The sequence below is a fragment of the Notothenia rossii genome (assembly GCF_949606895.1).
Source record: "Notothenia rossii genome assembly, chromosome: 2".
Taxonomy (NCBI): Eukaryota; Metazoa; Chordata; class Actinopteri; order Perciformes; family Nototheniidae; genus Notothenia; species Notothenia rossii.
In genome coordinates this window covers 35,999,622-36,026,120 of record NC_136904.1, presented here as the reverse complement: position 1 = coordinate 36,026,120, position 26,499 = coordinate 35,999,622, and the positions used below count along the sequence as shown (strand labels likewise).

At 40.3% G+C, this 26,499-nt stretch overlaps 1 protein-coding gene across 11 annotated transcripts in view; it reads left to right on the top strand.

The window, feature by feature from the left end:
* Positions 1 to 26,499, top strand: part of cep89 (centrosomal protein 89) — a 157,029-nt gene that overhangs the window by 17,412 nt on the left and 113,118 nt on the right. For 10 of the 11 annotated variants that reach the window (XM_079667242.1, XM_079667244.1, XM_079667247.1 and 7 more), the window contains 3 exons: positions 17,062 to 17,145; positions 22,571 to 22,674; positions 25,033 to 25,148. In XM_079667242.1, coding sequence (XP_079523368.1) covers positions 17,062 to 17,145; positions 22,571 to 22,674; positions 25,033 to 25,148 — 304 coding nt within the window. The remainder of the gene's footprint in view (positions 1 to 17,061; positions 17,146 to 22,570; positions 22,675 to 25,032; positions 25,149 to 26,499) is intronic. The other variant, XM_079667246.1, reaches the window with a different exon arrangement.

Sequence of the window (26,499 nt, the reverse complement as noted above, 5' to 3'; positions counted from 1 at the left end):
TTAATTTCATCTTTGCAGCATTCTAACATACAGCAAGTGAGAATGTGACACCCATATAAATAATATATATTCAGTTATTCTCTTTGTTGTTCTTACTCTCCTAAAGAACAGTGTCCCAGTTCAGGAGCAGAAGAGTTATATAAATTCATATTTTAGAGCAAGAAGTGTTTGATCAAATAGTTCTGCGTTTCTCAGTGATGTTGCAATGTTCGCCACAAGTAAGGGCATCTTTCACATGTGCTTGTGGAATTTTTACTTCACTCCAAATATGTTGGCGCCTGCCACCTGCTATCTTCATACAAATATAAATAGCTGAGAATGTTTTCAGTAGGGTTAAATAACACTTACATTATTATAATTTATCTATATCCGTACACTTTGGATTCATGGGAAAAAACACACCCTTTTTACAAAACAATAATCATCCATTATAAGTATGTTTTGGGAAAATCAAACGAGACAAACTTTGACTACACTACACGTTTGTCGTTTATTTACCACCTATAACTCTACAAGAAAATCATTGAAAATAATTAGTCTCAACACTCTGTGTTTCCATAGTAACACACTGACACTTTCCAACTGCTACTGAGTTAGTGTGAAGGTAAAGTATAACAGAAAGGACACACAATTTGATTGTATGAGTTTAAGCACAGACCATGGTCAATTATGTCCTTATTGTCTGCTACGATATCATTTCAAAACAAATATATTAACAGCATGAAAGGAATGACATTATCGTGTAAACTATCATCTCAAGGTTCAATGGTTTTAATGTCATAAACACAGCTACAGTGTAGTTGTGCATTCAAATCTTGGGTCACAGGTTCCTCCAACAATGCAACATAAATATAAATAAGAAATAACACAAAAACAATCAATAAAAAAAGTATAGGCTCAGGAGTTTAGAAGTCTAAGGGACTGTGGGATAACACTGTCCCAGAGTTGAGTGGTTTCTAGTCTCTGGAATTGACTCATGTTAAACATGATTCAAGTGGGCAATTTAATAAATTACTGGAACGTTTTCTGACAGCGTTAACTAGCTTAACATGTCTCCTACCAACTTAACTCATCAATACTTACAAAAACAGTGTTTGTCCTGTAACTGTACAAGACGCCCCCCAGGACTAAACATATATATTATTCAAATGCAAAATTAGGGTCAAATCTCAATTTCGGTGTTTTCCCTCCTGTAAAGCCATTTGTGGCTAGCTGCCGTTAAATGCTACGGAGCACTGCCCTCATTCTATGAACTAGACCAGTGGTTCTCAAACTTTTTTCAATAATGTACCGTACCCCCTTTGAAAAAAGAATTCAGCCAAGTACCCACTGATCAGCGCAAAAACAATTTGTTAAGGAAAAAATGCCTATATAAAGAGGTACAGTAAAGCCTTGCACCATCAGCAGGGGCGGCGGGTACTGTAGGCTAGGGAAGGCTAAGCCTTCCCAAATATTTGTGTCACTGCATCCTGGTAAAATAAAAAATATAATGTATAATGTTTGTGTCTTTGACATTAGCGCTGCTATGCAGCCACCTGTGCCCTGTACTATGAAGCAGTTAAACATACCCTGGATATGTTTGAGTTATCTTAACTAACCCTAATAAACGAAATCTCGCTAAGCGGTCCTACGAGTCTGGTTATCAACTTGGTAAATCAAGCCAGGGTTTCTCTGTCCAGCTGAGAGCGCGTTCACGTGAAAGGGGCAGGGTTAGCTACATTTGACCAATCAAAAGCAATACAAGTGTATTGACAGCGCAGCGTCATACTTCATTTATGAAAAGTAAACTAATATTAGACAAATATGAACTTTAAACATCCATGACTTAAACATAATCCAGGATACAAGACAACACATAGTTGCACCTGCAAGGTGAATATAGAACAACTTGTTAAAAATAAATAAACTACAGAGTGTTTGAAAGCTACAACAGTTTATGATATCACTGCCCCATCTAAGACACGAGTGGATCTGACTTTAATTACATTTGAGTGATTCGTCAACTTAATGTGTTGCTTAAAATAATACTTCTGCATACAGTATATGTGACAATGTAAGTGTTGCACGGCCAGATACAGCTCGAGAAGCTGACTCAGATAAGGAAATATTGTGATATTATATGATCGATGATCTGATTGATGATGTGATATGAATGATAAGTGCGACACGTCGGCGTCTTCTCTGCATAGGCTACAGCAGTTTAAACTGTATTTCCTCTAATATGACTTGATAGAGAGGCGAAGTCCCTCCCCTTCCGGGAGCCTCCATGGGACCCCGGAAGCGGAAAATTATACATTGAAGTCAATGGAGAGAGAAACGTTATCTTTTGATCCTGTTTGAATTGTGCCACGAATGATACATATGATGTTTGTCAATCTTAAACAATAATTTCCATTTAAAAAAAGTCACAGTTTGTCGTAAAACTGTTGAAATATAAGACTATGAAAAATATGCAACTAGAAAGACTACAAATCCCAAATGCATTCTGGGTCGCGTAAGTGATGTCATAGGCGATAATGCTCCAAGACTGGTTGCGACTCGCAAAGCAAAGAAGAAGAAGAAGATCTCGCAATTAAAGCAAAGAAGAAGAAGAAGACTGATTTATTCCCTCCAATAAATATAAGAGATTGCTCCAATAAATTCACTTTGACAAGATGCCTGTGTGCTTTGTACCAGGTTGTAATCACAAAAGTGATCATACCACTTGCTCGTTCTATCGCTTCCCGTCTGATGAAAGGACCAGGAGTCGTTGGACCAAACATATCAGGTAATATACATGTTTTGCATGGAACATAGTCAAGTTAGCTACCTAGCTAGTAGCGAGCATGTTAGTTAGCATTACATTACATTACTTAGCCTTGTCATTTGTATTAGCCATGAAGTAAACCAAAATGTTAAACAGTAAGAGTAGTCATGATGGTAAATATTTTGTGAAACATTTGAAGAGTAGCCTATCGCCCCCTCCACCAGGTGCTAAGGGGGCGGGAGGTAGGCTAACGCCACATTAGCATCAGCGATCAGAGTCGAAGGAAGGAAGGCAGGCAGGCAGGTAGCTTTGCATGACATTCTTCTGGACGTGTTTCATTGTGATGATAGTGAGAGTGAGTCAATCTGTTTGTTGGAAAGACAGTAGTTGAGTGATTACTGAGAGAAAATTATTAAAAGAGATAATTATTCAGTGTTGTTACTTTAAAGTGTTGTTACTGACCTTTTTCTCTTTTATTTTCTTTACCTCACCTGTAACTGCTGAGACCCTGAGGAACATGCACACTGGTCTGACCTGCTCTGGCAACCTGATTTCCACTGTACGTAATAGTATTTGGTTATGGTATATTATTTATATACATCAAAGGCACAATGCACCCCCCAGAGACACACATGTATTGTGATATTTTGCATTGGTCATGTCAAATCATCTTTACATACGAGAAAACTGTAGGAGCGGCAACTTGTTTTGAAATTGAATTTTTAATATCCGATAATAAAGTTGATCTGTTTTCTTTATTCTTCTCTCTTCCCAGCTCCATCCATCACCATTCTCTGTTCCTGCAGGTCCTGCTTGCTAATCAATATTCATATTTTTTTTACACAATTACAAATAAAGTCAATGTATTGTATGACATGAAGTTGTGCTTCATTCTGAGTCAATAATAAATTCATTCTGCCTTCAACTGCAAAATTATTGTGGACTGCACCGACATCCATGTAGCTGCCCCCCAGTAAGATGAACCAAGCAAAGTTGACACTCAACATACAGCTGTGCTCTTAAGGTTACATGAAGAATTTGTGAAATATTGGTAATAACAGGTTTAAATGATATTAGTAATTAGTTATATAATTTTCTCATTGTAGACGAGCAGACAGGGAGCCAGATGAGAAAAGCAGAATATGCAGCTGCCATTTTCCACATGGAAAAGAGAAAGGGCCAAGTGTATTTGAGTGGACAAGAGAAATCCCAAATACGAAAAATAAAATTATACAATTTACAGATATGTATACAAATCTATAAATCATATATACACCATGTATAATGATGGTGTATGATGTAGTAGGAAGTGTGGTAGACAAGTAAATATAGAGTTACATACAGATCCATGTTACAGCAAAAGATGGAATAACTAAGAAGCACGCAGTATAATAATAATTACATGCAACAACTGCTCAGCATCTCCACCACAATCCCAATCTGCTGTGTCCTGTTTTCCTCCCCTCTGCATAACACCCCATCACACATACGAAACACAACGCAGAGTCCGAGGGTGTTAAGAGTATGTTTATTTAAATGTCCTCCTCTCTACTGGCCAACACAGGGAGCATATGCTGGGTGTAGAATTGTTCCAGGAGGAGGAGATTTCCATGCCATGCAGGGTCTTTGGGGATGGGGATGATGATCGCCTCCTTCGTGGTCCACAGTAGCAGAGACTCCGGTCTGTGATGTGCAGCTGTTATATAATATACAATACATTTTTGAAAAACATTTGATCAACAAAAAAGGATTTGGTCAGGATCTAGAGTCAGTGTGTAGTTTATTAATTAATCAATGCTCTACATTAGGAAAACACATACCAGTGTACCAGAGGGAGTCACACACAGCTGTGCCTAGATAACCAAACAAATTGACAAGATAACTAAAATCCTTGAATTTACACACAGCAAATAAACTCAAATGACACAACGAGATGTAAAAAGGAGATCACACATATAGTCGATATAAAACTGGCCGCTTCAATCTAAAGAGCAACTAAAACAAAACACGGGAGTGTATCTTGTTCTTGTGAACACTAATGTTATCCACAGCATACACAGAGACCACAAAGTTGTTAAGGAGAAAACTAGTTGCTAAAACAAAACACGTTAGTGTACCTTGTTAGCTAATGTTAGCTAGCTGACATTAACGTTAAACATTGCACTCATATTACTCACTGAAACCTTGTAAAGCCGGTCCCGCATGCTGCCTCTTACAGAACCGACTAACTCCCCTTTCGTGTATGTACAGCTCTCAACATGCCCAGACTTGTAGTGATTTTCACCTCGTTTTATACTTTTTCGCCTCATTCTGAAAGAAACAGGTGAAATTTGCTAACGTGACGGCCATCTTTGTGATGGTGACGCGTATTGTGCGAGACCAGAGACCTGTAGTTCACTGAGCGGTTTCACACAAAAAAATGTGTAACTTCACAGTTTTACGACACATTTTTTTTTTTTTGACTTGCAAAATGTTCTTTTAATTTGACAAACATCATATGTGTCATTCGTGGCACAATTCAAACGGGATCGAAAGATGACTTTTCTCTCTCCATTGATTTCAATGTATAATTTTCCGCTTCCGGGGTCCCATGGGTCGGAAGTAGATGGGCGGGACTTCGCCTCTCTATAGATTTAAACTCCGCACACTGAGCTCTGATTGGTCAGCAGGCGGTGCTTTCACTGAGTTGATTTCTTTTCTATAAACGCCGGAGGCGGGCAGCGTCAGGTAAAAAAAAAGTTATTTAGCCTTCCCAAACCTGAGCCTCACGCGCCGCCTATGACCATCAGTGTCTGATTTATTAAAACAACAACATTGTAGCTGAGAAACACTTAAATGCTACATTTCAAATGTTTACAATCCATCACTAAAGTCATGGCAAACCAATTTTAACGTTTCATGTTTTGAAATATGTGTAACTGTTAATATAAAACCCACACTGCTCAAACTTCCTTACTTTTCCTAAAATTGGTATATTTATTTATTTTGGGGGGTGGGGAATGAAGAGAAACAAATATGAGCATTTTATGAGCATGGGATTTTGACCCCTCATATAAACATACGCATAATGCTGCGCTATACTTTGCGGTCACACGCCGTTGCCAAGCAACGCTTATTGTTTAGGTGTCCTTTGATAAGCAGGCAGTCATATCATTAGCTAGAACCAGCGCATTATATGGCTCTGGCTAGAACTAGCTAGATCTGATAGATTTGGACATACACAGGAGTGAAGTATAACCCGACGAGAGACAGAGATCAGAGATCAGATCAGCTGCTGCTGACGGAGAACACGCAGCTCTACATGATCACAGCTCCGCCGCTGTGTCGGAACGTTGAGTGGAGCAAAATTACATACACTAAGAGTTAGACCTAACACACTTAGCTTGTTTATCTACTCTGGAACTAGCTAAACTAGTTATAAATATATGTATTCTTTACTGTCGGCTCACTTATTACAGGTTCAGCGAGCTGCACGAGACTGACGGGCTGTCAGGAGAGGGAGAGAAAAAGAGAGCACCCCGTTTATTTTCTCCATTTTATTATCCAGAATTAGCACGTCATTTCGGACGCCCCTACCCATGTGGGTCCATGATCGGCACGGGGTGGGCCCTCGCTGAAAGGAAAACCCCCCACATGACTTGATACACCCCCTTGATAAATAAATGTAATTATAATGAAACCAGCTGCAATGGATCATGGATCCACCAGGGGGAGCAGTGATTAAAAAGCTGCCACACTGGAACTCATGTGAAATACAAAATAAACAGCTGATAGATCTACACAGGTATCTGATATAGCGGACATTTGTTAAGATCCATATGTCACGGATAGGATCCTATTCTGTGCTAAAAAATATACATATTCAGAATGAAACGGCAGCTTTCAGGTGATCAGCTGTGTGTTTACACACCTAATGGCCCACCAGCCATGGCCCCCACCCCCCTCTGAGTGACAAGCTTACAGTTAGCTGTCTTTGTGTATGTCACTACCCGATCTGCAGCTCTGCCCGATCTGCAGTGCGCATGTGCGAGATGGTCCGCCATATTGGACAACTCCGGACTGCAACCCAAGTAGGACACTTGACGCAGTGGCTTTTGGCAAATAACTAAAAGAAAACTCGAGAGGGATGAGTTATTGTTATTACAACGTGACTTCACTATTATTTAACAACTATTTTTATTGGGTTCTTTTATTTGGGGTTAAGTACATTGTCAGAATAAGTGAGAAATGGATTTAACTTCTGTTCTAACAGAATCTTGTGTAGATTCTGCCAGAAGGAAAATCAGCGGGGAGGTGCCACATTGCTTTTCTTCCCGACTGCAACGCTGGTCCCGCAAATCAAGCAAGAACGTGATTGATTGATATTCATTGTGGGCACTGGCGGCTGGTGGAAAATATTTTTGGTGGGGCTGTTGATATAGTCAGTAAAAAAAATTTGGGGGGAGAAATGACCCCTTAAATTGGGACTTCTGGTGATGTAATGGCCCCATAAAATCGTGGTTCTAGGGCCAGGAACAACCAGGCTGAGTCGGGCTGAGTATGCTAAACTAGAGAGAGAATCGCTGTCAAGGGGGCTACAACTACAACAAGATGAACATATTTGACCGTGATTTAATTGTAATACACGTTTCAAAATAATGCAGAAGTAACAACATACTGATACCAGATAGTAAAAACCATGAATTAAGGCTTTGACATGTCTGCAGACAGACGGCAGGGGAAAAACCTTTTAAAATGCGTGTTTTCTAATGGAGATTTGGCTAAGCTAACGTTGTAAATGCTCCGACCGTCCACACTCACAACAATGGCCTATACAGACATAAATAAACCAGCGACTGTATTCGCCATGACACAGACAGTATGTGGTTTGTACTTGTTTAACTTTCGTCTAGTTTCTGAACAGATATGAAGAGCTGTGAGCTCTGAGTGCTAAGAGCTAACAGCTGTGTTGTTTGCTCCGCCTACACTGCGTTACTATAGATACTACCCCAGTTCCTCACGAGTCTAAAAAACAACTCACGTCAACGCACGTAAGCAACGTGGACGCCAACGTGAGCGCCCTCGTGACCAAAATATTTGACGGCGCTGATTGGCTGAAATTATGTTTCGGCGGCACAGTTTACTATTGAGACTTTTGCAACGTGCTGGTTGCTGCTGTTTGGCTCGGGGGCAGCGCCCCGTAATGATAAACTAATGCCAAGGGCAAGGCCAGGCAGGAAACATGTGACTTAACAGTAACTTTAGACATTGTAACACAATTTTAAACAAGATTTTATTGTAGATTATACATTTTACTGATACCAATTGTATGATATTTACCTTGTTCATTAAAAATAAAAAATATAAAATATATATATTTTTGAAATATATATTTTTTAATTTAATATTTTTGAAATATATATTTTTTTGTATGTGGGAAGAGGTGGGGCGGCGCCCCAAGCGCCCCTATGGGCCGGCCGCCACTGATTGTGGGGGAGGAGGGGTGTTAGATAGATATAGAGTTGTAGTAAGTAGATAAGAGTTCGCTATGATTTAGGTTACGTTTATGCATAGGGTAGATTCTTTTGATTACATTTCCCTTTTTTTTTTGGTGTATTTTATACATTTTGGATTTGCTTTGCGAGCTATTTTTAGAACATGCCCCGCGGGCGACTCACGTTGCCCCTGTGGGCGACTAAGTGCCCACGGGGACCGTGTTGGCTACCCCTGCACTAGATCCTGATACATCAGCGTAATATAAAAGTACATAACGATAGATGTGTAACTTCGCATAGTTACTAGCTAGCTGCTAACCGCCGCGGCCGCCTCGTTAATATCAAATCCATCATAACAAATCCAGTACCATGCTGTCATGAACGCGCGGTGCTGTTACGTGTATGCAAATTGACGTGCTTAATGTGAACGAGCCTTTTGGGGGGCGTGGTTAAAGTCGTGCATGCTCTATGAGCGCACATACGGGTACTTCTCAGGCATGACGGGTAATCTGTGACGTTTCGCTCTCTCAAAAGTTGGCCCATCTTCATGCGCCAATGAGCACCTCTCATAGGAATGAATGAGGCCCCGCCTCCCACGCTGTATCCAGTTCTTATTATACATCCCTGATTGCAACCAGGGAGAGCAGTGATGGACGCTGCCACAATTAAACTCATATGAAATAAACAGCTGATTCCTCACACACACAGTAGCCTGTTGTTTCTACAGATGGAGCACTGAATTTCAGACTTCAGCTTACAGCTTCCTGCCTACCACCTGCCAAAGAACAGTATAGAGGAATGTTAAGCCCTCCCACTATTTTCCAAGAGGGCGTTGCCAGATTTTCAATTTCAGGTTTTAACCAGGAGATGGCGCTTCATTCACAAATACAGAAAGACAAGTTTCATGGACCTTCAGTTGTGTTTTGAAGAGCATTTGAACACATCAATATTTTAGATCAACTAAAGTATATCTAATCTTGTAATCCAATAATATATAGTCTTCATATATTAAATAATCATAATGTAAATGTTTACATTACACTTCTTTATTTGTTATGCTCATACTTTAACCTTTGCAATCGTTTGCTTTAATATGCAGTATATTTTTGTGTTTGCTTCCTCCTGCTCCCTTTCGGACACATACTGTATGATTTATTATTATTATTAATATGAAGATATTATTAAGATAAGATAAGATGTTACTTTATTGATTGAACATTTTAGTTTAGAATGTGCTGTCCCACGGTAATTCAGAAGGCTCACAGGTCACATTCCGACCATTATTTAAAACAATAGGTGCTTTCACACCGTCTACAGTTTGATTTGTATAGAGGGAGCTCTGTCAGTTTTCGAATTACCCATTTGCTTTCGGGGAGCCCTATTTTTCAGAGCACATCCTGCTACTAAATATGTCACACGCACGCTCTGTTGACTGGCGCAGCAGCGCGGATGCGATCAATTGCTATAAAAACACTCTTCTACTAATACAAACGGTGTCACTATGCCGGCGGATGTCGCCGTTGTTGAAGCCTCTTCAGGCTCCGCATCGGCAGGCCTCTCCCTCGGTGTGGAGCTGTCAAGCTCGACCCTAACGCCGCTTACAGCCGGCCAACTAAAAGTTGTTTTCCGTTCACGTTGTCATTTTTAGACTCCTTCGCTTCTTTGCTTGTGAATCCAAAAGCAGTGACGCTTGGCTGTTTTCGTTTTGCCATATTTTTTTATTACAAAGCCAGAGTTAAAAAAATATCAATATGAACATTTCAAATACCGCGCCGGCATCACCGCCATAACCATAGCAACGTAAGTAAGAATGCAGCGCCGCCACGTACAGATGGCAACACCCAGACATATTCACAGATATAAAACAAATATTCAGAAACTGTAATGAACAATAACTATTATTTATTTCAAGAACTGTTATTTACAGAAACTCAACATTTCTAATCTGTGTGACACAAATATGCACGATTGTTTTGGGCTCCCCCTATTTATCTCAAAGTCAGCCTTCAGGGGAGCTCCCTCCCTCCCTCTTCGGGGGAGCCAAGCTCCCCCTAGCTCCCCCCCATTTCGAACAGTGTCTGTGGCTGAATGGCCAGCGATTAGGTGCGGCGCATTTATCATAGGTGATCAGAGCTGACTGCCTGCCGTCAGATTTCATTTAAAAAACAGATCTGATTTTAAGACTATTTCTGGGCTCATAAAGAATGATAAGAATAAGAATAATGCGTATTGAACTGGTTTCATTAATTAGTGAGTTTATTTAACACTAGAACCGCCAATCGGGTCAATTTGTGTGATGTGTGTTGTGTGTGTGCAATGTAACTTTTTTTCAATAAAATATTAAAGTCTCCCAGTCCGTGACTTTTCCTGAAAGTGTGTTATGTAGCACCCTATGTTGTTAAAAATTGCATTCTAATAGCGGGATTTGACGGGTTTAGGTAGGCCTATACAAAAACCTCTGGCGGTTCTAGTGTTAAGGTAATTAGGTACAGTAGAAGCCCTTTTTTATCAGTAACGAATTTAGCAGTTGAACATAAAAGTCAACTAACTGAGGGTCACTTGCAATGAAAGTGTTGTGTCTAATTGTAAGCTTGTCACTCAGAGTAACCTACCGTTAATTTAGCTGCTGGAGAAGAAAGATTAAGGGGGGAGGGGGGAGAGAGCTGTGGTTGATGGGCCATTAGTTGTGTAAATACACAGCTGAGAGCTGCCGTTTCATTCAGACTGTTTAAAAACTGTAACAACGGACTATTTTTCTTAGCGGATGCATGTCAATTTAAATCAATACATACAACTATTTTTTAAATCAATACATACAACTATTTTTTAAATCAATAAAAACATTTTCTAAAGTCATAAAAGCATTTAAATTAATATTGGGAGTCATGTCGTTACTTTGTTGAGAATGTGGCCGTGTAATAAGCGGGATAATTTGCAGCGACTTGTTCCTTATGGGGAAAATAACACCCGTCATGTGTGTGTAGAGGTGTGTGTGGTTAAAACACGTTCATGAAGTGAAGGAATTTCCTTCTATAAAACAGCTGTGGGCAGCAGTGAGTGTCACGGACATGAATTCATAGATCAAGGCAGACTGGTGCACACACTCTCCTGTCCTGCCAGGCGAAACGCCCGTTCTAAGCCGTGTCCCTCACTCACATCCCATCCATCCCCGAAAAGTGTATTATGTTGTTACATCTCAGATGTTATGTTTCAGTTGTGCTCTGTTTATGTTCAGTGATGCAAACTTGTCACCTTTCGGCGAAATTCGCCATTTTGAATCCAAAATAAGTCGTTTGTGTGATTCATGTTGATCTGCAATACACATATTTTTGGGGTATGGAGGGGGCTGGGACCCGGAGTAATCTGCGGCCGTGAGCTGTTATGTGCCATCATGACAAGCATGGTGTTCTTTTTTTATATATTATAATGAAGTACGAGCTGTGTGCTCGAGTCTTCCTGCCTGTCGGCTCTGCTCATGGATGTATAATAAGACTCTGCTGCTCCGAGATGATGGTCTAGCTTCAGCAGCTACATTACCTACGGGTGCGTTCGTTAATATTAACTGTGCGTCCGGAGTCACTGTGGCACAGACTGGACCGCTGGTTAACAGCTGTTAGAACGGGCCGTTCAGGTGTTCAGAGCAGAGCTCCCTGTCGGAGCGGCAGAGCGTGATGTGAACTGAAAGGTTTTTCTGTGGCAATATTATTTAAGGAATCGTTGAGCTAGCTGGCTAGCATACATTGTCACTATCTGCTAACGTAAGCTTTAGCCTTCTATTTCTAATAGTTTTTTTCATAGGCTATAAACAGAGGTGGTATAAGTATATATATATTGTACTTGAGTAAAAGTAGAAGTACTCAGATCTTGTACTTGAGTAAAAGTAGAAGTACTCAGGTCTTGTACTTGAGTAAAAGTAGAAGTACTCAGATCTTGTACTTGAGTAAAAGTAGAAGCACACAGATCTTGTACTAGAGTAAAAGTAGAAGTACTCAAATCTTGTACTTGAGTAAAAGTAGAAGCACACAGATCTTGTACTAGAGTAAAAGTAGAAGTACTCAAATCTTGTACTTGAGTAAAAGTAGAAGCACACAGATCTTGTACTGGAGTAAAAGTAGAAGTACTCAGGTCTTGTGCTTGAGTAAAAGTAGAAGTACTCAGATCTTGTACTTGAGTAAAAGTAATAGTCCCAGAGTGTAGGAATACTCTGTTACAGTTAAAGTCCTGCATTCAAAATGTTCCTCAAGTAAAAGTAGAAAAGTATTATCATCAAAATATAGTGAAAGTAGCGACAGTAAAAGTAGTCATTGTGCAGATTGGTCCATTTCAGAATAATAGATATGTTTTATAATGATTGATCATAAAGTGTTCTCAAAGCTGATAAAGGTGCAGCTAGTTTGAATGACTTTGTATACTAAAGGGTAGCTTGTGGATTTACTCCAGGTGGAACTAAAGTCTGATTTAACACTTGATTATATTTCACATCATTCATCCACATCTGTAAAGTAACTAAAGGTATTACATACATGGAGTGGAGGAAAAGTACAGCATGTACCTCTGAACTGTAGTGGAGTAGAAGAACAAAGTAGCAAAACATTGAAATACTTAAATAAAGTACAAGTATCTCAAAATTGTGCCCAAGTATAGTACTTGTTGAGTTTATGAACTTAGTTACTTTACACCATGTGGCTATAAAGATAAAAAGACTTAAGCCTTGCACAGAGGCATGAAAATACATTTTCAAAATGCTCAACAGTGCTGCTAAATTATAAACTGACTGCTACACAATTTAAAATAAATGCTTTTATATATTTCTATTAGATGTGACTCTTTGGCGTTTCTGTTATTATTAACACTGCTGCTTTAGTTGTTCTGACTGCTAAAATCCTCTGTCATTCCGTGGGGTGGGGGAGCCGGGGGCTCGGATCCTTGTCACCTTTTTGATACCTGATGAGTTTGCATCCCTGTATGTTAAAAAGCCTCAGTCACCTTAATTCATGTAATAAAAACATCTCAGGTCAGTAACACTCAAAGCTAAATGTGCAATACCATGTTCAGCTATGTTACTATTTATAATGTTATTGTTGTTACATCAGAAGATGTACATATTGAAATGATTTCTTAACTTACAGTAGGCTATTTTTTACAATGTGTGTTGGAAGGATTTATTAAATTACAATGAATATTGTCATTGTTGAAGGCTTTTAGAGAAGGGTGAACTATAAGCCTGAATTACATAACATTTTATACCTAAAAACATAAAAGCCACAATAAATAAATCACAATTATTCTAGTTATTTTTACCTCCCGTATTGCTTTCAACCCACCAGCTTTTATGGTGTTGTTACGTCACTAACTGTAAGCTTGTCACATACAGTCTATGGTCACTCAGAGTAACCTACTGTTAATTTAGCTGCTGGAGAAGAAAGATCAGGGGGGGAGGGGGGGGAGAGCTGTGGTTGATGGGCCATTAGTTGTGTAAATACACAGCTGAGAGCTGCCGTTTCATTCAGACTGTTAAAAAAACGGTAACAATGGACTATTTTTCTTAGCGGATGCATGTCAATTTAAATCAATACAACTATTTTTTAAATCAATAAAAACATTTTCTAAATCCATAAAAGCATTTCAATTAATATTGGGAGTCATGTCGTTACTTTGTTGAGAATGTGGCTATGTAATAAGCGGGATAATTTGCAGCGACTTGTTCCTTATGGGGAAAATAACACCCTTCATCCAGATGAGGATCCCTCCGCTACACTTTGGGATCCTGATCGACCGACGAAGCTCCATTAAAATATACATATTTTTGGTGAATTACTGAGTTTAGGCATGTTAATAACGTTTTAATGAAGTTGAATACAGTATATTCATATGTGTCAGTGATTTCATGTCAATTCGGCGAACATAAACATAAATGATCGTGGTGAAGATGATGATTAAATTAGGATTAAAAATCGAGAGCCGGGCTGCATTTCCTCCCGTTCGTTTTTTTCGAATAACAAAATTATTTTGTTAAATAACAACATGGTGATGTTTTGTAAATGATTACATGTCTCTTATTTAGCACAGTAGTATGATATCCGTGACATATGGATCTTAACAAAGTTCCGCTGTACATCCATCGTACTGTATCTGAATTTATTTCACATGAGCTCCAGTGTGGAACCCCACTGCACCCCCTGGTGGATCAATGATCCATTGCAGCTGGCTTAATTAAAATTACATTTATCTATCACGGGGGCGGTCTCAAGTCAAGCTGGAGGTTTTCCCTTGAGCGAGGGCAGATCACGTACCAATCACGGCCCTCGCGTTTCAAACTGTCTGAAATGAATCGCTACATCTGTATGCATAAAATAGTGAGAAACATGCCTCCGGTTGATTATTATATAACTTATTTTCTCCATAAAAGCTGGTGGGTTGAAAGCAATAGAGAGGCGAAGTCCCTCCTTTCCGGTGGAGCTCCATGGGACCTTATTTCGGAAAAATTATGTATTGAAGTCAATGGAGAGAGAAAGATTATCTTTCGATCCCGTTTGAATTGTGCCACGAATTACACATATGATGTTTGTGAATCTTAAAAAATAATTTTGCAAGTAAACAAAAAAAAGAATTGTCGTAAAACTGTGAAGCAAAAAATCTTTTTGTGTGAAATCGCTCAATGAACTACATCTCCCGTCCCGCACCACACACCAAGACGGCCGTCACGTTGGCACATTTCACTTCTTTCTTTCAGAATGAGGCGAAAAGTATTAAAAGAGGTGAAAATCACTACAAGTCTGGGCATGTTGAGAGCTGCACATACGCAAAAGGGGAGTTAGTCGGTTCCGTAAGAGCCAGCATGCGGGACCGGGATTCTGGGATTTGTAGTCTTTCTAGTTGCATATTTTCCACTATTCATTAACCCTGAAAACCCCGGAATGTCGGAATGTGTGGAGAAAGTCTCCCAAGGGGGATGGGAAACTTCTGACTTTTGTCACATTCCGATCAGAATTACATGCAGGGCAGCATTGCCGGTCTGAAAGGGTCTCTGGAAATATCAAACATTTAATTAAAGCTTTAAAAACAGTGACAGGTTAAAATAAAAGGTGGAAGAAGTATTCCGATTATTTGCCTAGGTAAAAATACGTGTAAGAAGTAAATGTCCTGCATTCAAAATTGTCAATAGCCCAAGTGAAAAATATTATCATCTGAAAGTGAAATGAATCCTTATGTTATTACTATTAAATACATATAATTTGTAAAACTTATATTTAGAAATACTCCGTTGTAATTATTGATGCATAAATGTGTTCATTACACTACATGTCACTTGTTAGACGCTTTTATCCAACGTGACTTACATACTCAATACTGTGGACAATCCCCACAGGAGCAATTTGGGGTGAAGTGTCCCAGGGACACAACTGCCCAGGTACACAACGACATGCTGACTGCAGTGGGACTCGAACTTGCTATCCCCTGATTCCAAGTCCAGCACACTATCACCCCACAGCCACCCCATTCAATGTTCAATCCATTCAATGTGGCATCTGCTATAATGGGGTTAATGTGCTATGATGATATTACTTAATAATACAACACATTACTGTATAATGCGTGATAATCTATGAGTTGATTTACTTCGATCTACTGTACTATGTACACCACAACAATATTACAAAAAATATACTGCACATTAAAGCAAACTATTGTAAAGGTAAAATATGAGCATAAAAAATAAATAAGTGTAAACATTTACATTATTATTATTTAATATATAAAGACTATATATTATTGAATTACAATTAAGATGATAAGACTAGATATACTTTATTTGATCTAAAATATTGATGTTTTTTCGTCATAGTGGGCTGCTGCCGTTGGTGGGCCGCTGGCTCTGGCATAGGTGGGCCGTGGAATTTCACAGCGCCGGTACCGCTGCCGCAAACAACTGCCATTGCGCGGCTCCGGCACAGCGGCGCTGTGAAAGTTCACAGCCGTTGCGAGTCTCCGGCTGTAATAGTCCACTACCGCCCGTGAGGACCCAGGTTCGATTCCGGCCTGAGGTCCAAAAGATTAAGAAAAAAATTATCTCCCGTTCATCGCGTCCATTCACGACCCACCTATCACATCTCTGCGCCCCCGGACCCCACCCTTTGAGAAACACTGGTCTATGGTAATAACAGCAGGACAATGTGGGTATGTTATTTAAACTGGTAAGGTCATTTTAACAACAAGTGAAGAGACAATATGTAAAATGGGGTAGTCTACAGGTTATAAACAGGGGTTTTGTGTTTTTATGAGGAAATCTGTGTAACCATAATCTGCTACTCCTCTACTTCACCACCAGATTACTCCATGGTAAGAGTTCTAATCTTGTATTGGATTGTGCACCGACCATCCATAACAAGTGTTGTCATTGGCTCTTGCTGTGTTTTGCCCATTTCGACACCCATGACGTCAGCTCGGTTACTGCGATATAAGTGGGGACATTGTATTACAGTACGGGTACAGTTATGACGTTACGTTTTCAGGAAATATGATGATACATAGCTGGTATCGTAGTTTGGCCCAGATTCACTGAAACATTTTAGAAGGAAGAGTGTGCTTTATCCTTCGGAAAAACAAAGCAGGGGTTCAGGAGGTTCATTATGTGTCCACAGTGACTGGAATCATGCCGAATAAATGAATTAAGTGAAGCCCATCTGCACTCAGTATACTGTAGGTCAAATCTACCAACCGCTGTGACTGGTGGGCTGAAAAGTGATTTTCCTGCCTCAAATAAGCACTTTATGGAAATAGATTCATGGCTTTGATGTTGTAGCTAATTGTGTCTCATTTACTCTTTGTCCCTGTTTGTAGCTCGACATTAAGGATTTATCTCCCCTGCTGCTGGCCTATGAGGACAGGATGAGCGAGAAAAATGCACTTCTGCAAACCACTGAGGTAAAGTCTGTCTGACAGATTGTACAAACATATTTAAGTTATTTATGATTATTCACTCAATCCTCTGTTTTCTCACCATTCAGGAAACGTTCTTATGTTATCATCATTGGCGACTCCTCATTAGGGGCAGGTCTGCAGAAAATAATTAAAATAATCATTCATAAAATATATGTTAAAATATATTTTAAGATCATGTTTAGTGGTCTCTACATTGCAGTTTTAGTCTGCGTTCTTCTGATTAGTGTCCACAGTGTGCCTATTTACGTGGGGCAAGCTCCGATCTGCCCCTCTCTCTCTGTAGAAATGAACGTGTACTGTGAAAACTACACTGCATGCTGAGAGTATTTTTGTATTCAATGTGTGCGGCAAAAAAAGAATCACAAGTGGGTAAAAGTGCTCGTAGCCCCTCTAAAACGTCATCTCATAATTCAGAGAGCTGATTGGCTGTAAGTACGTGTGCCGCGAAAAGTGTAGTTGTGAAGAGACGAGAGAGAGCAGCGTATAGCTCACATCACCAGCGGTTACAATCAGTAAAACGGAAAGAAAATGAATGAACCAGCTTTGGTAAGTTCATTTTATGTCATATCTTTTGTTGATCTTCTGTGTTTTGCCTATAGGCAATTGCTCTGTTGGATCGATTGATATTGTAACCACGGTGACAAGTGTCAGTGTTTTCCTTTTCATGCTGAAGTATTACGGTTGTTGTTATTGTTAAGTATTGCTTTGGGATAGCATCCTTCACTTCATGTATTAAGCTACATATATTTGAGGTACATTACAATATCACGTCACCACACTGTGTGCGTAAATGTACGCACTGACAGTGCTGTGTTGTTAATTCACTGCTTCCGACAGTAGTCATGTGTTGCTCCCCTCTCTCACACAATCACACACCCCTCTCTCTCTTTTTGTATGTGAGGATCAGCATCCTTTTGAGGTTTTGTGGGAAGCCGGAAGTGACGTCAATGCGGGAACGCTTCACTGTGCGGCGAGAGAGCCAAACACGGACAAAGTGTGTTGTCATGCGTAGAAATGGTGAATTACTGAGTTTAGGCACGTTAATAACGTTTTAATGAAGTTGACTACAGTATATTCATATTTGTCAGTGCTTTCATGTCAATTCGGCGAACATAAAAATAAATGCTCGTGGTGAAGATGATGATTAAATTAGGATTAAAAATCGGAAGTGAGAGCTGCTGAATTTCCTCCCGTCGGATGTGATATAAAAACAAATCGATTATTTTTGTAAACTCAAGTGGATGAAACTACATTTATTAGTGCTTTCATGTCAATTCGGCGAACACATGATACATTAAATGATCGTGAGGATGATGATTTAAAAATCTTTTGTTTGAGCCGGTCTGCATTTCCTGATGAGAAAACAAACCTTAGCTTTTTGTAGTTGCAGTCAGTGGTGTAGTGGGCGTTGGACGCGGGGGTACGCCGTACTCCCACTTATTTGAAGCATGATTTCTTTTTTTAATAGTCTAATACATCTAAAATCATTGCCAGTGTTATCAGTTGCAAGTGTGTGTTTGTTGTAATAATGACGAGAACATAATAGGCAGATTTCACAGTAATTATAATAAAAACGTAGCTCAAGCATTTATGCAACTTGATTTGAAGCATGTGTGTGTGAGGGGCAGAACTGTGTGTGTACGGTGACCAGGTGTCCCGCACTGTGCGGGACTGCACACACAGCATTTTTATTATTTGTCCCGCGTCCCACACGTTGAGACTATGTCCCGCATTTGAGTGATAGTCGCGCAGAAAGGCCGGATCGGTTCGCTGACAGCCGGCACCGCCCTTTATTATTATATTGTCTAAACGGCATCATGTAATTTGCGCTGACAGGCGACACAGAGGTCCCCAAGCCCCCCCCCCCCCCCCGTTGACAGTTCACGAGCGCGTCCATAGTGTCTCCCGTCCACCCACCACTCCGTCCACCCAGTAAAAACATCCCCACTACACCACTGGTTGTAGTAGTACACCAACATGGATTAAACGTGTGTTTTTTCCCCCCACAATGTTGGGGAAATTAATGGATAAAATGCACGGATTATTATTATTATTCCCACTCCGATCGGGACACTAGGTCCACCGTTTCCCCGCAGCGAGGTTCCCCCCGTTGAGAGTTTACGTGGGCTGGGCTGGGTGCAGTGGCGGACTGGCCATCGGGAGGAATCCCGATGGGCCGGTACCGAAGTGGGTCGGTCGGATAAGTCACTAGCACATCCCCCACTCCCCCCGTTGACAATTTACTAGTTGTACCGAAGTGGGCCGGTCGAGAGTCCCGGGCAGGTTTTTAGTCCCTGTCCACCACTGGCTACATGACCGTATGACCGCCCATATTGAGGCACCTAATTCCTAAACTTCTAACAGATACAAAATAAACCGATCCTTCAGCCTCATATGAGCTCTCAGACACGTTCAAAATTAAACTGTCATCGCTGTCTGAGCTTGCTGCTGTGTGCGCCATCGTGCGTTTACATGCAGATGCTGGGATCCTGAACGGTGCAGCTGCAGCGCTGTGCCCGCAATGACGTCACCCATAATTTGGCGGGACTTGAAGAATCCCCGAGAAGATCCAGGAAATGGTCAACATTGAAGGGCAGATTAATGGTTATCAAAGTACAAATATCCAAAATCAGTTCAGTAACGGTTTTCAAGGGGACAATATTTACTCAAATTGATGGGTTTGAATGATGGGGGAAAATCGTGTCACAGGCTCTTTAAAGTGACATAAACTCTGCTTGTTAGATGCTCACTCTGTTTAAAAACAGCCTTGAGAGGCAAGTCAATTTTCTTAGAGTGATCTTAATTGTACTCTTTGATGTGTTTATGACAAAAAAACAAGAAGAAAAAGAGGTTTACTAGGATTATTTTTCTAAGGGTAGGAAAAATAGGATCAAATTATATACAATTGATCCAACACAAGGTACATATATGGATATTAATTAAACACAGGTGTTGCCATACGAAGGACATGACAGTAATGTTCCATAACTTACACAATAATATACAGGTTGTACAACAAAATAATCCCTTGTTTTACTGATGAAAAAAAGTAATTCTCTTTTTCCGCTTGGCAAAAAGAAAATTCCCCCAGCCAGAAATTGAGAACTTAACTTAAAGAGCAACTTCCAGGTTGAAGACACCTTTGAATAAATGTGTAGGAAAATGATGAAGACACTAGATTTTCAAAAAAATATACAAAAATATACACTACAGTGACATCTGGCGTCGTTTTTGTAAGAAATGTTCACTTCCGCATAAAAATGCCTCGGCACGTGACCTCCCGCGTGTGACGTAACACGGGGGACACAAGGGGGAGAGCGGCCGGTGTAACGTATTAATAAACATGGATCCCAATGCTAGTTTCGACACAGGAGACACAGAAGAAGTTGAACATGAATATTCGAATGCATATGACGGACCACAACCTTATAATTATGAGCCTGCTAGGCGTCCAAGAGACCAGGAGCAGCCAAGGATTAGAATAAATAACGGCCATCGGAGAGAAATTGAGCTGTGGTGTGAGGAGAACCAGTGGAGAACTGGGCAGCTATCTTGGTGAGTGACCGGCGTTAGCTACAGAATGTTAGCTAACGTCACATCACAACATTGTAAAGTTAGCTATCATATATCAGGCTATAACTAAAGTAACATTGATAATATAGTAACGTTACTGGCAGGACTGTTGATACTGATCCATAACAGAAACTAATGCGCAAGTATCAGCCGTATGTCGCGTTACCTAATGCAACTCCACACTACGGTGCTGTGTACCGGAGGAGAGACGCGAGATACGGCTGATACTTGACGATCTGGCGGAGAAAGGTTGTGGAGCCTCCGTTGATATGCCGTTGTAAATGGCTTGATGGAAAGCAGGTGTGTAGTCGGGGAGGGTGCACAGCTGATTGCAGCAGGTGAGTGGAGGTTGAGCCGGGAGCCAGGAGTGACAGCCACCACACCCACACAAACAACACAGACAGGGGGAAACAAACAAACACAAAGGAGACGGCTGGTGCAGTACAGCCACCACAGCGTTACCTAATGCAATGTCTTACGGTGCCGTGTACCGGAGGGGAGAGAGAGAGAGCAGCGAAGGGGGGGGGAGAGAGAAGTAATACGGTTTCCTGATAAAGCTGTGGAGAGTATGTGCTGGGGAGGTGGATGCACAACGCACCCAGGAACGAACGCTAGCTCCGGTCTTTTTTACTGTGGACTCGATGTCCTGACAGGCTGGTATTTTTGCAACCTGCACAAACACAATACTGCACCATGATTACAAATAGTGAAATACAATGTAAAACTACCGAAAAATACCAGCTCCTTAAAACACAACCGCTCTACTCAACGCAACTACTATACCCGCGGTCAGAGAGCGGAGATGTGTCCCCTGCATGATGTAATATGACGTGTTTGACGTATGACCTTAAAAAAAAGCAGTTTTTAAGAGCAGAGCTCAAAATTGCTCTTTTCCCTCTGAATTCCTGCCCTTATGTCTCGTAAAACATATCAAATCCTGCATTCACTTTTTTAATTGTAATTTTCAAGCAAGTTTAAGCATAAATGTAGAAAAAATAAAAACCTGCAAGATGCTCTTTAAAACATTATCCAAGCAAAACCTGTTTTTACCTTTTACGCCATAAACACAGGAAAGAAACATATTGCCATCACACTCAAATTGCAAATAAAAAAAATACACATTGATCACCAGAATAATTTGTCTTACTTGACTTCCTTAACAAAGCCTGAAACAGCAAATGATATCCTGTGATCTATTATAATCTTATTAGCTCTTTATTACTTGTCACTTTGTGGCTTTGTCTGGATCATGTAATGATGACTGCATTTATTCGTGTGAGCGCACTGGTCAGTTTATTTTATTTGCATTTTAAGAAATTATTTGAGTCAAGTCTTACAGTACACAGATGACAAAATGAACCCCTAAATACATCAAATAACTACATAACACATCCCACAATCAGTAAAAGAGGAGAAACCCTGTCTTACCACACTGTCATTATTTATGTTTTGTGTTGTATAACTTACCAATTTTTCCCACCTTTCATCAAAGATATGAACTTGGTTTTGTATTCTACGAGTCCTTTTTCCGCTATTCCTATGGCGTAAAGAGTAAGAATCTATTTTTGGGTTTCCTCTGATGCTTTCCCAAGTAAAATTATTAGTGGGTTAGGTTAATAGCTGTTGATATGTTTTGATCGGATCCAATGAAGTTGAGCTGCTCGTGAGCAACGGTTACCATGGTAATGTACGCTTGTTAAAAAAGTGAGCCAGCTTTGTTGTCCTTAGCTTCACTGGTGCATCTAACTGTACTTCTTAATCCTAAGCAGAGGTGGTGTAGTACATTTTCTTTTCAGAGACCCTTATACTGTATGTCTTCGTCTGCTTCCCACAGGAGGACGTGAAGAGGTTGCGTGTTCATGTGGAGGAGGTGATCAAAGAAAATAAGAAGCTCCATAAGGAAATCACAAAGATCGGAGGGGTCAGCCAGAAGGACTGGTGAGAAGATATTCATCTATGCAATGTGCATTAGTTAAGCAATGTCAGCACATAATAGGCCATCACTATTCACCCCCTAAGATGATTTATGAATATGTAAAAAACATTTACATCTTCTTCTCCGCTCCTATAGCTTCCCATCACTAATTAATTCTAACTTTTAATGTTGCTGACACCTACACACTTGCAGTATCTACTCTTTGTAAGTAGCTCCATCAAATCAGATATAGAGACTCAAGAGGTTTCTCAACACTCAAATTTCCCCTCCTCGACTCCTATCCTCGACTCCTCTCCTCGAGACTTGGTGCCGCCCACAGGAGATGCGAGCGGAGGACTGAGGAGGGGAACCGAGGAGAGAGGAGCGGAAGCAGCAGGCGGTTAGAGAAATGAGAACTCCTCTCCTCTGAGCGGTCATTTTAAAGAGACGTCCATTAATGATGACAGGAGGAACAGCAGCACTCTGATGGACAGATGTGTTCATGACCACTTATATATATTTACTTTTAATTCATTCACAGTGCGGTATAATGAGACAATAACAGGCTACAGATGCGGACATATACACACACACATATATTTATATAAATATATACAATTTCAGAATCAAACAAGTATGAGAGCACTCTCATAATAACGTAACACAATCAGAGACTGGATATTACGGGCCAAAAGTTGTACAAGTATTAAAAGTAAGCATAGCACACCAAACCAACTGAGACCCGTCTGTCCGCTGAATCTACGCACTGTACAACACACACACCTACACACTACCACACACACCTACTGCTCCTAAAGCATAATCAGGCTACAGCCGTTGTGTATTTTATTATGTGAAGCACTAAATGGTCTTAGAAAAATATCGACTCTTTGTTTGTAGATATCTACTAAACTACAGCATACAAATACAGAAAGTAATGTAGTCCTGTTATACTGAGTGATATATATTTTACACACTGCTCTGTTTTCTGCACGGACCTCAAAGCTGTTCTCACTGTAAACATCGCGTTGCAATGAAAGCAGACAGTTACTAAAATAATATCCAAGGGATGCATGCAGAGCTGTCATTGGCTGAGATAAGTCCGGCCGTGCGTCACGCCTCCACCGTTCCCGGAAATGCATCCGTTGAGGAGCCGTGGAGGACCCATCAGTGTCTCCTCGGTTATAGCTCCTCCAGAGAGCCTCCTTGACGCTCGATGCTCGGTCCTCGAAGTGCATTTAGAGAAATAAGATGTCCTTCAAAATGGTGCGCTGAAATTCATTTCCGGGTCACTACCGGAGGAACGAGGAGTCGAGGAGGGGAAATTTGAGTATTGAGAAACCTCTATAGAGTGGTGCAGGAATCTGTCTTAAAACCAGGAAATGAGTAAGCCTTTTACCGCTCTCGAGGTCCCTCTTCTTTTAACGTGTTTTTGGTTAGATGCCGGAAATGAGGTCTGTGAGTCACACAAAGCTAAAGAGATTGTGTACCTTTTTTTTATATGACATAAAATGTGTCTTTGAGTACCCCACCGGTGAATGTCAGAAGCTTCTATGTGTCATAAAAACAGACTAAATGAGACTGCTAAATGTCATCATGACAAATATTTGCCGCCTTTAGCATAGCGGTGACGATGCACTGCCATGTGGTCATAGTGTAGCTTCTTTACAGCCTAACGTTAGGATTTTACGTCTGGCAATTGCATTTAAGCTTTAAAAATTAGTAGAGTTGTGTTTTATGTGAAGATGTTCCTGGTCAACAAAATGTGATGGTATCATAAACGTTTGTATACTATAGATCTTGTTTTCCGCAATATTCAAAAATCCAATGGAAAAACCCCATTGCTTTTAGTGGAGGGAGCCTTTGATGCTAACTTCCAGGTCGGCCTAAACAAATGTGTCATCCCTGCACACCTCTATTTGAACCTGTTTTAATACTGTTTGGTATCTGCTACTGCTTTCTCTGATTTCATCCAGAGATCACAGATTCATGTAGAGAAAGAGAGGAAAAAGCTGTGCAGCTTTTGAATATTGAATCAGAATTTGAATGTCGACGTTATGAATGAAGCCTCAAGGCTACAAACTTTTCTGTTCAGACCCAATTTACAAAAAACATTCTTTTTTTGCAATTTTATAGCAGCTTCCTTTAATAGACATAAACTCTCTTTATCTCTCTGTCTGGTGTTTATTATAATGCTTTCCTGTAACGGAGGATAGAAGAAGGATAGAAGAGAACATCAATATAGAAGAGTGGAATATATATTTTAAAGTTTTTTTTATGTGGTCTGTAAAGTATAGAATTACAGGCCATATGTATGACAATGTTTTGGTTTTTAAGTTATTTTAAATAAAGGTTTTTAAAAAATCTCTCTTTTTCTCCAGTCATCAGATACAACAGCAGGCCCTCCTGGTTCTGCAGGAGAACCAGGTTCTGCTGGATCAGCTGGAGGCTCAGCACGTAAAGGCCAAGGCCAGCACCACCAAACACCAGGCTGAAGGTACAACGACTAACCCTAAGCAAGGCAGATTATGTTTTAGTTTTTCATGTGTAAAGTTAATTACAAACAATTATAGAAACAAGTAAAATAAAACAGTTTTCATGCTATAAATGATTACCTATATCTTAAAATGTGCCTTTCCAGAGTGAATGAAAATGGCCCACTGATTTTGCTTTTAAATTTGAAAATGAGGCTGTCAAGCAAAGGATAAATTAAATCTTACGTCTCCAGCATAAGCATCAGAGTATCAGCTTCTGTGTTGGGATAATGTGTAGCAGCCTGGTGTCCTGTCAGATGCCTGCATTTAATAAACTGTGAGCTGTGGACAACAGATTTAGATCACTCGTAGACATTTACTGATCAATTCAGACTGATCTTCAGATGTTCCTGAAGTTATCAACATTAAACATTATATTATAAAGACTAAAATCCCTCCAGAGGGAGTTTCTCTCCCACACTCCCCCAGCTGCCTGAAACGCTTCCATTGGACTCCTTTGTTTACTTGTGTTACATAATGACATCACTATGTTACATTCACGCTTCTATTGGCTAGCACTCCAACATATTGTACGTAATAGGCGAAGGCTCAGGATATCTCTAAGCAGTTGACCAATCACAGCAAAGCCGGCCAGCAACCAATCAGTTTGAGAAAAATAAAGAACTTTTTGAATATTAAATCACGTAAGCATGTCACAGTAGAGCAGTGGTTCTCAACCTTTTTCTATCAAGCCCCCCCATTGGAGAAAAAAAAAGTCGGCCCCCCCCAACACAAATAGTCGCTTAATGGGCCAAGTTAACATTTATTAAAATACATCGATATGAACATGTGCATTCCTTTGCTAGAACAGTGAGTTATAATACTTTGCCACTTTGCAATCTGTGCAAAAAAATTAAAAGAAAGACAATGCTGATATTTGGCAAAGTGTGTGTTATCACAGCATTAGTGGCTGCAATGAGCCTGTTTTGCACTGCAGATTTCTTCAAAACGGGGTAGCAGGCTCAGTGGCGGCACCAGAGATTTATTTTGGGGGTGCTATGGGGTAGCTTGACGTTTCATAGAGGGTGCTCAATCATTTAGGGTTTCCCATTAATGTACCGGTCGCTACAGTGGAATTTTCTACTGCAACACTCCCCACGCAAATACACAGTGTGACAGTTACAATGAAGGCTCGATAATCAGCTCACGACATATAAGTGTTAGCAGGGGTCAAGTGCTATTTTTATAGGTGGTGTGTGGACCTTACATCCTCTAAGGGGCTCCGGGGGCAAGCTCCCCCGAGAAGATTTATTTTTTAAATATTGAAGTTGAAAGCATCAATCTGGTGCACTTTGAGAGCAAAATGAAGAGATC